This window comes from Solanum pennellii, chromosome 1, assembly GCF_001406875.1.
Source record: "Solanum pennellii chromosome 1, SPENNV200".
Lineage (NCBI taxonomy): Eukaryota > Viridiplantae > Streptophyta > Magnoliopsida > Solanales > Solanaceae > Solanum > Solanum pennellii.
In genome coordinates, this window is record NC_028637.1 from 7,064,919 (window position 1) to 7,076,677 (window position 11,759).

The 11,759-nt window shown below is 31.1% G+C and overlaps 1 protein-coding gene across 1 annotated transcript; it reads left to right on the forward strand.

The window, feature by feature from the left end:
* Nucleotides 1-2,842: 2,842 nt before the first annotated feature.
* On the forward strand, nt 2,843-7,005 carry LOC107014785 (protein argonaute 7). The gene is made up of 3 exons (XM_015214874.2): nt 2,843-3,290; nt 4,023-5,259; nt 5,362-7,005. The coding sequence occupies exons 1-3, from the start codon at nt 2,987-2,989 to the stop codon at nt 6,815-6,817; spliced, it is 2,997 nt and encodes a 998-aa protein (XP_015070360.1). The 5' UTR covers nt 2,843-2,986; the 3' UTR covers nt 6,818-7,005.
* The last annotated feature ends 4,754 nt before the right edge of the window (nt 7,006-11,759 follow it).

Consider the following 11,759-nt stretch of genomic DNA (forward strand, 5'->3'; position numbering starts at 1 on the left):
TTTAGCTAAATATTTTAAAATCTATTTACTTATTTTTTCGAATATTTTTTGGCAAAATCATTTTTCAAAAAAAAAAAATTACATTTCAATTGTAGTTCGTGTTTAACTAATTTATTTCATAAATACTTTTATCAATATTATAACAATATTTGTGCTTTGATAAGGTGTGCTTCACTAGAATTTTTTTCATTTTCTAAGAAACAGTTTTCCTATTGCAAAGTCACTTCTTTTTTCCTTTATAATTTTTTTGGTTTAAATTCTCTTAAATAAACATTTTCTTTTAAAATATTTCTTAGAGTTTGGTGAAATAATCCGCTAATGTAATATTTAAAAGTTATTTTAAATCATATTTTTTTTTAAAAAAAATCTTCCTTTAATTGCTAACATCATATCAAGTTTAAAATAACATATAAAACAAGACAAAAAGTATTAATAAATTACATTAGTGAACTGGGAGTCAAAAGGAATACCAAAAGGATATTCATTTCATTACATAATACTGTAACAAAAACTATACATAAAGATTGCATAATTCCAAGAATCCTAGTAGATATGTGACCTTCTTTAGTAGTGAAACTTTTGTACTTTTTTCCTTTTCTAGCCAATAGCAAAAAATACATGTTTTATTCAATGTAATTTATTTATTTAATTTTAATTTGATAAAAAAGTTATTTTTTTATTTTATGATGTGAAATTAAAAATATATGATTTTTTCGCTTGAAATGTCATTTAATCTTATGATCGTAAATATATAAAGTGAAAAATTAAAATTAAAAAAATTAAAAAGAAAATAGAACAGACAAATTAAATAAAGTAAGTGAATTTTGGAGTTCGGAACCTAAATAAGCCACAAAAAAATAAAAGTGACCAAAATAAGTCATTTTTTTAGAAAGTAACTAAAATAGGCTTCGTGAAAGAAAAAATTTAATTTTATCCAATATTTCAAATGATTTTCGTTAATCCATAACGGGTATACTTTAATATATATAACGGAACTATTGTTTACACTTTATAAAGTAGAACTTTTTCTTATACGTCATAAAGTGGAAGAAAAACTTACATTTTACAAAAAAGAATATTTTTCAAATTTTGCTCTCCTTATAATTCTTTTGTAGTGTTTGTAATTATTAAACCATATATTAGTACTCAATTGTAACTTATGTAAATATTTTTTCGTGACTTATTTAGATTCCGAACTCTTATAATACTTTAACCATCAAATGTTTCTTTTACCTACCTAAGTTATCATTTCATTTATATTAAATCATATATTGATATTAAATTGATCAATTTTATTTCATGTGGATTATAAATACGTATAAGCCAACTCAACATTAATGTAGTTTAATAGAAATAAAACAATAATTTAAATAGATAAATATAATAATTCACAATTAAAATATGAATTTTTTTTGTTCTATTATTATTATTGTTATTATTATTTACTATAGGAGTATAGAGAGGTCCCCCCCCACACCTCCTTTCCTGTTTGGATGAAAATTCACCTGCATCATACTCTTAATTCTTTGATCTTTTGACTTGGGAATACACATGAAACTAAAATCCAAACTTCCCCTCTATCTCTGCAACAATTACTATATTTCATTTAACTTTAGAATGGTAAGATATAAAAATTGTATGTTATTATTAATTTAAGACAAAAGTTTTATACAACATAAAGTTAAAATTTTAATTTTATTTTTTATTTTACTCGTTGCTAGTTTATATTTGAAAAGGCAAAGTTGTTAGGATAAAATGTACGAGTTCACGAAAAATTAAGAGCTTTTGCATAAACTCCTTTCTCCCCCTCCCTCTTTATATATAAATTTAAATTTTCTTTCAATCCTATTCCTAGCTTTCTATATGTAAAAATTGTGTCATTCTGAAATATATGAGTTCACGAAAAATTAAAATATATCATATTTTAACTTGAGACTATTGTAAGGTATTCATAAACATCAAATTTAACTGGACGTTAATTATGTTTCATTATGGAATTTGAAAAAAAAAAGTTATTTTGATAATGAAGATTGAAGTTGTATTTAGATGTAAACAAATACTAATTTGAGTTGTGTTTTACTTTTTGTGAGTAATTTATAATGTGAAAAGCAGAAAGACCTTTTTTATTATTTTTGGGGAAAAGGTCTAAAAGTATATTTAAATTTGAATTAAAATTGTTGTAACAATTTTAAACTTTGAGCAGAATTCATTACGCCTCTATTATTTAATAGTGTATTTCAAAGTATATCAGTGCCAAGCTGAACAAATTACTAGTTATAATGATGCAGTATTTATGATGTACACGTGAATATCTATATATTTAATAGTATATTTCAAAGTATATCAGTGTCAAGCTGAACAAATTACTAGTTATAATGATGCAATATTTATGATGTACACATAAATATCTATATATATTTCAAATACACTATTAAGCAGTAGGAGTAATAGGTCCTACCCAAAATTTGGAATTGTTACAGCAATTTCGATCAAAGTTTAATTACATTTTAAATTTTTTTCTCATTATTTTTCAATTAAGACCAAACGTACTTTCCGAAATTCAACTCGAAAAAAATAATATACCCCTCATTATAAAAATGGCTCATATCTTCCCCAACGTTATCAAAGTGGTTCATATATGTCGTTTGCATAACAATAAAGATATATATAAGTTGTTTGTATAACGATAAAGATATATATGAACTACTTTCATAACGAACTACGTATAACTTCAAATGATAAAGTTGAGGATGTATTTGACCCTTTTCCCTTTATTTTTATTTTGCCAAATACCCTCATAAATAGCTCTTTGTCCTCCTACTCACCCTCTCCTCTCCCCCCCTCCACCCTGTCTGTGCAGCCAGCAATAACAACTGCTCTACTGATAGTACTGAAAGTATTCTTTATATATCTCTGAGTATTCTTTTCTTTCCTTTCACTCTCTCATGCACAAAAACCCTTTCTTTTCTATTTCAAACAACAAGTTATGGAACATACTGAAAACTCCAACAAATGCAACTCTAAATCAACAACTGCCAAAATATGTCCAAATAACAACAACAACAATAATCACTATATTGCTTTTGGTTTTCATCACAATACTAATAATAATCAATATCATGAAACTTACCCTCCTCTTCTTCCTTTACCTCCTCTACTACCTCCTCTCCAACTACCTTTTCCTCAAAATCACAACTTCAGATCAAGAACCCATCTCCATAAACCTTCATTTAACCAGAATCATCCTTTTCTTGCCACCCCTTCTGATTTCAAGATTCAACAAATCTCAGGTAATCAAGAATTGAGAACCCCTTTTACTTCTTTTAAAGAAAAAAGATTGGATTTTTATGTAGAGAGTTTAATTAGAGTCTTTTTGGTATTCAGTTTATGTATATGATAAAAAAAGATTAGCTTTTTTTTCTGCAGAAAGTTGAGGATTGGAGTTTAATTAAGACTTCTTTTTAGTATATGGTAAAAAGCATGATAACAGTAACCTTCTGTTAGTTCTTTTATTAGTTTAAGTATTAAGTACCTTTTTCTTTTTGTCATGTTCTGTTTGTTCAAAGTTTATTGTCAAGATTGAAGCTTTAATTTATGACATCAACATTGTGCTTTTGATATTGTATCTGTAGTCTCTCGATATCAAATGCAGAAAAAAATCAGCTTTTTTTTCTGCTGAAAGTAGAAAGATTAGGCTTCTTTTTTACAATAATATATGCTAAAGCATGAGAACAATAGTCTACTGTTACTTCTTTATTAGTGGAGTACCACTTCTCATCATGTTTTGTTTTGTTCATTGTTTGTTGTCTTCATTTAATCCACTAGTTGATATCCTTTAGTTAGAGTATTAGTGGAACTATGTTGCTCGAACTCTCGAAAATGTTATCGTACCTATGTTAGATCCTCTAGAATTACACTACTTTTGAACGACCCGACATGCACCTGTTGATATTAAACACTTCATGAAATTAACATTGTACTTGATGTGGCTTGTTTTCATTTTGATGGGACTTACTAAACAGCCTCAAAGGTGCTCCAAAGGCAAAATGATGTGTCCAAACAGAAATATGGAAGGAGGGTCAAGGCTGCTGCAACCACCATAGAATCTCTTGTGGTGGCAAGAAGACCAGATTCTGGTGGTGTTGAAGGACCAGTAATATCACTTCTTGCTAATCATTTCCTTGTCCAGCTTGATCCTTCACAGAGAATTTTCCATTATGATGTTGAAATTTCACCTCATCCATCCAAGGATATTGCTAGGCTAATCAAGAAAAAACTTGTGGAGGACCATTCTGTTATGCTATCAGGTGCTCTTCCAGTTTATGATGGTGGAAGGACTATATACAGCCCTATTGAATTTCAAAATAATAAGATTGAATTTTACATTAGCCTGCCAATTCCTTGTAGTGGCAGCAACAAGTCTGGAGAAATAGTTAAATTGCAGAAAGAAGGACAGCAGATTAAGCTTTTCCGCGTTAACATCAAACTTATATCTCAATTTGATGGGAAAGAACTAAAAAGCTACTTGAATAAAGAAGGAGATGATGGTGGGAGTCCACTTCCTCAGGAATATCTGCATGCATTAGATGTTGTGTTGCGCGAGAGCCCAACGGAGAAGTGTATAACGGCTGGGAGATCATTTTACTCGAGTTGTATGGGAGGACAAAAAGATATTGGGGGTGGAGCCGTGGCGCTAAGGGGTTTCTTTCAGAGTCTTAGACCAACACAACAAGGACTTGCTCTCAATGTTGATTTCTCAGTGACTGCTTTCCACGAGAGTATCGGAGTGATCACCTACTTGGAAAAACGCCTGGACTTCCTCCATGACATTTCTCACAGGAAAACAAGAGGCTTGACGAATGAAGAGAAGAAAGAGGTTGAGAAAGCACTGAAGAACATCAGGGTCTTCGTTTGCCACAGAGAGACTGTTCAGAGATATCGTATTTATAGCTTAACCGAGGAGATTACGGAGAACCTCTGCTTTCAGGATAGGGATGGAAAAATCCTTAGAATAGTGAGCTACTTCAAGGATCATTACAACTATGATATACTATATAGGAACTTGCCGTGCTTGCAGATTAGCAGAAGTAAACCTTGTTATCTTCCGATGGAACTTTGTATGATTTGTGAAGGACAGAAGTTTCTTGGGAAGCTTTCGGATGATCAGACTGCAAGAATACTCAAAATGGGATGTCAAAGACCAAGGGAAAGAAAGGCAATTATAGACAGAGTCGTGACAGGACTGGTTGGACCAACAAGGTAATTTCTGCCTTTGCAGCATGCTACCTCCTTTGTTTTTTTTTTGCTTACACTTTCATTTTGTTAGTGCCTTCGTATTAAGATTGTTTAATTACCTGACAGTGGAAATCATGCCAGTGACTTCAAACTCCAAATCTCGAAAGAAATGACTCAATTGTATGGGAGAATTCTTCAGCCTCCTAAGCTTAAACTAGGTGATCGTGGTCAGGTTAGAAATCTTATTCCTTCCCGGCATGATAGGCAGTGGAATCTTCTGGACAGCCATGTCTTCGAAAGTACTCGAGTTGAGAGATGGGCACTAATGAGTTTTGGTGGAACCTCTGATCAGAAGTCCCACGTACCAAAATTCATAAACCAGTTATGTCAAAGGTGTGAGCAATTAGGCATCTTTCTGAATAAGAATACAGTACTTAATCCTCAGTTTGAACCCTTGCATTTGCTCAACAATGTTAAAAACTTAGAAAGCAAACTCAACAAGTTACATAGAGCTTCATTTAACAATCTCCAACTTGTTATTTGTGTGATGGAGAGAAAACACAAAGGATACGCGGACTTGAAAAGAATCGCTGAGACAAGCATCGGGATTGTAACACAATGCTGTTTGTACCCAAACCTTGGCAAAATTAGCTCACAGTTTTTGGCAAATTTGGCTCTCAAGATCAATGCCAAAGTTGGGGGATGCACAGTTGCATTGTACAATTCATTGCCTTCTCAAATACCACGGCTCTTCAAACATGACGGTCCAGTCATTTTTATGGGTGCGGATGTGACTCATCCGCACCCTCTTGATGATTTTAGCCCCTCCGTCGCTGCTGTAGTTGGTAGTGTAAATTGGCCAGCAGCCAACAAGTATGTCTCCAGGATGAGATCCCAAACGCATAGGCAGGAGATCATTCAAGATCTCAGCGCGATGGTCGGGGAGATTATTGATGATTTTTATGAGGAGCTGCTAAAACTCCCTGAAAGAATAATCTTCTTCAGGGATGGAGTAAGTGAAACACAATTCCTGAAAGTACTTAAAGAGGAGCTCCAAGCAATTCGCGTGGCATGTTCGAGATTTCCAGGTTACAAACCTCCCATTACTTTTGTGGTAGTTCAGAAAAGACACCATACTAGGCTATTTCCTTGTGAACTTGATCCATCAACAACTAAAAACACGCTCTTCAACGAAAACATCCTACCAGGTACAGTTGTAGATACAGTGATCACTCATCCAAGTGAATTCGACTTCTATCTATGCAGCCATTGGGGTGTAAAAGGAACGAGTAGGCCAATCCATTACCATGTTCTATGGGATGAAAACCAGTTCACTTCTGATGAGCTACAAAAATTGGTATACAACCTTTGCTACACATTTGTGAGATGCACCAAGCCTATTTCACTGGTGCCACCGGTTTATTACGCCCATTTAGCTGCATATAGAGGCAGACTGTATCTTGAACGTTCCGATTTGTCTACTCTAACAAGAAGTTCTAACATATCTCGCGCTGCTCCACCGAAGACAACTCCTTTACCTAAACTCACTGAGAACATTAAAAGGCTTATGTTTTATTGCTGAGTGCTGAAGTTATGGCAACTGCATGCACAGTCTTCTCTATATTGACAGTTTAGCAGTTTGATCTCATTGTAACCATTTTAGTTCTTTCTAGCTAGTCTTCTATATGTGCAGTTTGATCTCATGTACATACTAATTTTTATTAATATTTGTTTCTTTTATGATCCAATATTTGTTGCTACATTTGTTTAGTACATTGTTATAAATTTGTTGTCTTTTTTTTTTTTCCTTTAGCGGTATCTCCAGACTCTACTGTTGGAATACTGACCGCTAGATTTGCCTAAGGAACATGTATACTCTATATGTTTCTTTGCAGATTACAGCAGTTACGTTGCGTAAAACAAATAAAGTAATGTCACAATATTTTATCGCGGAAAACCCCGACTCAACATATATTATTATAAGTGGGAAGCTCCTAACCTCAAAGTTGAATTACTATTTTACCCTTCACTTAAATATTTTTTCTATTATTTAAAATGTAAAAGTATTTTTAATAAATAATTAGATAATAAACTTTAAAGTAATAAAGTTATAATGAGAGATAAATAGTCATTCAAAGAAATGAAGTTCAAACATTTCAAAACATCTCTTATTTAATTTTAAGTTAAAGAATTTGAAGAATTCCATTGATAAAATTATATATCTGATTTTTCCAACAAAATACATTATTTTGATGTCTTCTCATGACAATAGCATGTGAATTGATTTATCTCACAAAATTCTTCTCCAAATTTTTCATGTTTCTTTTGATCAATAAATTTTAGACATATATGTATATAGATAGAACTAATATTACATGTTTTGTTTCATTCTTTTCATCGAAAATTTATGTTTTTAACGCAACAGGTGCTAAATAATTATAGAGAGTTTTTCATTTGGACAAAAAATCTGCTCAACATTCATGAGGTAGAACAAACCTACTTGTGTGAGAAAGAATATGTATGTTGTTTCGTTAATTTATTGGCGGTAAATTCTTGAAGAATATAGTATCTGAATTAGAATTTAATTATTTCAGTGCATTCGAGGCATTCTTCAAGAAGGTTAAAGGCGTCATGGGCATCTATTTGTTGTTTGGTATGTATCATTTTTCATTTCAATGTTGCATATTTTTACTTAGTTCATTGTTTGTTACATTCAATTTTTCGGTTGAAGGAAGGTAAATTGACTACTTTTTCTTGAATAATGACAATGAAAAAGAAAATAAAAATTTTCATTTACATGTCTGATGTACAAATCTTCTTTTAAAGATTATGTTTGTTATATAGAAGAGTATTATCATGTAGTGAACACTCTAGGTTATTGGATAAGAGAATTGAATAATTCATGTAATTAATTTTTACTCATAATTAAATCTACAAAAATTACCATGCATTATATTTAATGTGCTTTTTAAGAATTTATAAATGATTTACTACTTGTATGAAAATTAAATCATGGTGTGATTTCATATTTGTAAATAAATACCCCTAATAACGAAAGACGAGAAAGCGTTGAAGAAGAAAACTATTGCTAAATATTTTTATATACTGCAACTTTATGTTTTTATTGATTAAATTTAGAACTTATTATTTCATTTATTCTATCTAGAAAAAAAAGTAGTTGGATAAAAAATCTCATAGATTCTTTATACTCATTTTAAGGAGTATATACTCCTTTTACTTTTTAAACATAAAAAAAAATTGTTAATAATCTTTATACTTTTTTTTAAAAAAATGTGTATTGACTGATATAGGTAAACGAGCGGAGGGTGAGTCCAAAAATTAATATTATTTTTATTATAAGTGAGAAGATCTTAACTTTAAAACAGGATTATGATTCTACCCTTTTACTAATTAAAATATTATTGAAGAAATAATTAATAAAATATTACTTAAATAATACTTATATGGTATTAATCCATTATGTTTCTAGGTAGGATTAATTAAAGAAATATTTAATTTATTTTTTATTCTAAAATAGAGTTCGATAGATGAAGTGTTTCGTAACTACAAAAGACAGTAAATTATATTCAAAATATCCTTTAACATTAAAGAACAAAAATGTCCTTTGAATTACCATACATCTTAATATGGCACATATTTAGATTTTAGTAAGAAACTTTACATATTCCCAACTTTAAACAATCTAATTCTCATAGACGTTATGTATATCATCAATTTTTAAATGACTTTTACAATTCCAAACTTGTAACTATAAATACCAAAAAATTATCTTCAAAATCACTTGATATTAATGCATACACTTAGTTATTCCGATGTATAATTGTTGATGAATAATTATTGGTGGATGTAATTACACTGACACATTGTTCAACACAGTTACTTTTTGTTGATGCATACGCTTTGTTATTCTAATGTATAATTATTGATGGATAATTGTTGATGAATGTAATTGTTCATAACATATGCAATAAAAAGAGATAGATTTGTTTATGCTTTTGTTAGTTATGAGGAAGTTCCTCTATTCTTATGAACTAGAACTATTTCTCTCTTTAATTTTTGTTATTTAAAAGTTTTAGAATTCATTAGCTATTTTATTGTTTTTAGTCTATGCTATTTCATTTTATTTTCGAATTCATTAGCTAATTTGGTGTTACACTCTTTCTCTTTTGATTGCTTAATTTTATGAATAACTATTTATACATATTGTAATTGTATTTAAATAATTTACGAATATTTATACTAAGTAGCGTGCAATACAAATATATTTTCTATTCTGAAATTTATTTTTTTAAGTATGCATACATTTTGTAGTAATTACAAGGGACAAATGTGCAACGCACGTTTTCAAAATCTAGTAAAGGGAAAAAAACCCACGACTTACACTTCTGTAGGATTTAACTATACTTCATTAAACTCCGACCTTCAACAAAAGATTTCAAACTTATGTAATCTAAGGAATTATAAACTCTAATTCCTAGACGCCAACAACCAACTAGATTGTTGACCCCACTTCAAGTTAAGAACTCGGATTACAACTCTTGCAATCCTAAGAACTACTCTAATTCCTGAACTCCAACACAAACCCCCCAAGGTTTATGTTCCCAAGTCTTTAAGTCACCCAACTTGAAGAATATATTCCTACTCCAGTTTACAAATCACTGAATCTAGAAAGAAATAAAAATACAACTCGATGAAAACTCAATACAAGCAAACTTATCTTAAGAACTATAAAACATAACCCTATGAATCAGTTCTTCAGTTCTTGTTTCCTTGCGTTGGCTGCACTTTGTAATCAGAATTCACTCAAATATGAACTCCCTTTATTTGATTGTATTCTGCTTTTAACTTTTTGTTTAAGTGCGCAAGTTTTGTTGGAAGATCCTTGCTCTATTTATATACAAAGTAGACCAAGAATCCTTTTCCTACTTCAACTCCGTTCCCTTATCCGTGTGGAATTTGAAAATTCTTGTAAGCTGATTTTATGCAGCTTCCTCTTCCTTAAAGGAATTCTTTTATGAAAGGAAACTTTTTTGTATTGGTTTCTTGTCGAAAAGCAACCCTTCCACTGCTTTATAACTTCTAATTCACGTGGTTGACGTTCTGCTTATCCAAGTTGAATTGGTCTAAAAAGAGCATGTCGACACAACCGGTTCTTTTCCTCTTTCTCTATTAGTCAATTATGAAAATCTTTTTCGATCTAACAAACCCTACTTATCACTCGGTATGTTGTTGTTGATGATCTCATGTGCATACTAACTCTTTATGTTGGCTAAATTATTGCACCTCCCCATGTATGTTGTTGGACATTTCATTCTGATGGGTATTATCTTATATTATCCGTGCTTGAGATGCTCAGTCTTGAGGGGTGATATTAGAGTTTCATATTGGTGGGTTTAAGGGTAACTTGATCTTTTTATTTGACTTTGGACAATGATATAAGGATTTAGTGACGACTAACTTGATTTTCTTATCTGATCTTAGACAATAATATGAACGTTAGTCGGTGGATATATATATATATATATAATGCAATTATTATTGCAGCATTAACTTGGGATAATTGTAGGAACTCTAATTCTATAAGGGATTGATTGGCATTGATTGGCATGCTTGTCACCCTAGGATAAAAAAAATAGTGTTATATTATCACTTGTTTGGTTAATGAAATAAATTATATCAAGATTAATAATTAATACTAGAATAAAATATCTCTACAATGAAATAATTGTATCAAGATTAGTTATCTTTGTGGTGAAATAATTGTATCAAAATTAATTATCTCGTGATAAAACAATAAAAAATATTTCATCTGCCCGTTATTACTTTTTCAATTTTGAATTTTTATTTATTCCTTTTTACTTGTCATTTTTGACTAATCAAGAAAAGACAATATATATTTTTTTACATATTATATCCTCAAGTTATTTAGAGATTGTTAATGTTTTTGAAAAAGATAGAACCTCTTTAATAAGTAAATTAATTTAAAAATTTTATTAATTAAGAGGATAAATAGTAAATTTACTTTTACAATTATTATTTTCTTAATAAGTACTTGTAACGACCTGTTTAGTCGTTTTGAGCTGCAGATTTTGTTTCTGGAAAAACTGGCTGAGACGACGGAACCCACGACGGACCGTCATGGGCGCGACGGACCGTCGAGGGGGTCTCGTTCCAAAATACTTAGAATTCTGAAATTTGGGTACTAAAATCGACTCTCTGAACTTCGTAACGGAATGACAGGACGGACCGTCACAGGCGTGACGGGCCGTCACAGACTCTTGGTAAAAATCTAGTCTCTGAACTCTGTGACGGAGCAGCAGGACGGACCGTCGCAGGCACGACGGCCCGTCACAGACTGCGTAATCCCAGGCTGGGTCGGATTTCTGTTAGTAATTTAAGGGGCGTTTTGGACTATTCCTGCTTTAATTATAAAGTTAGAGGGTTAATGTTAATAAGTCTAATTACTTGGGGGTTAAAAGAGGTAACCTTGAGTTAATTAGTGG

Excerpts from the sequence above, each read along its gene's own strand:
- LOC107014785 (XM_015214874.2), top strand. The coding sequence starts at position 2,987 with ATGGAACATACTGAAAACTCCAACAAATGCAACTCTAAATCAACAACT. Across the intron at positions 3,291-4,022 it reads CAAGATTCAACAAATCTCAG|CCTCAAAGGTGCTCCAAAGG; the intron begins GTAATCAAGAAT and ends CTTACTAAACAG. Across the intron at positions 5,260-5,361 it reads GGACTGGTTGGACCAACAAG|TGGAAATCATGCCAGTGACT; the intron begins GTAATTTCTGCC and ends ATTACCTGACAG.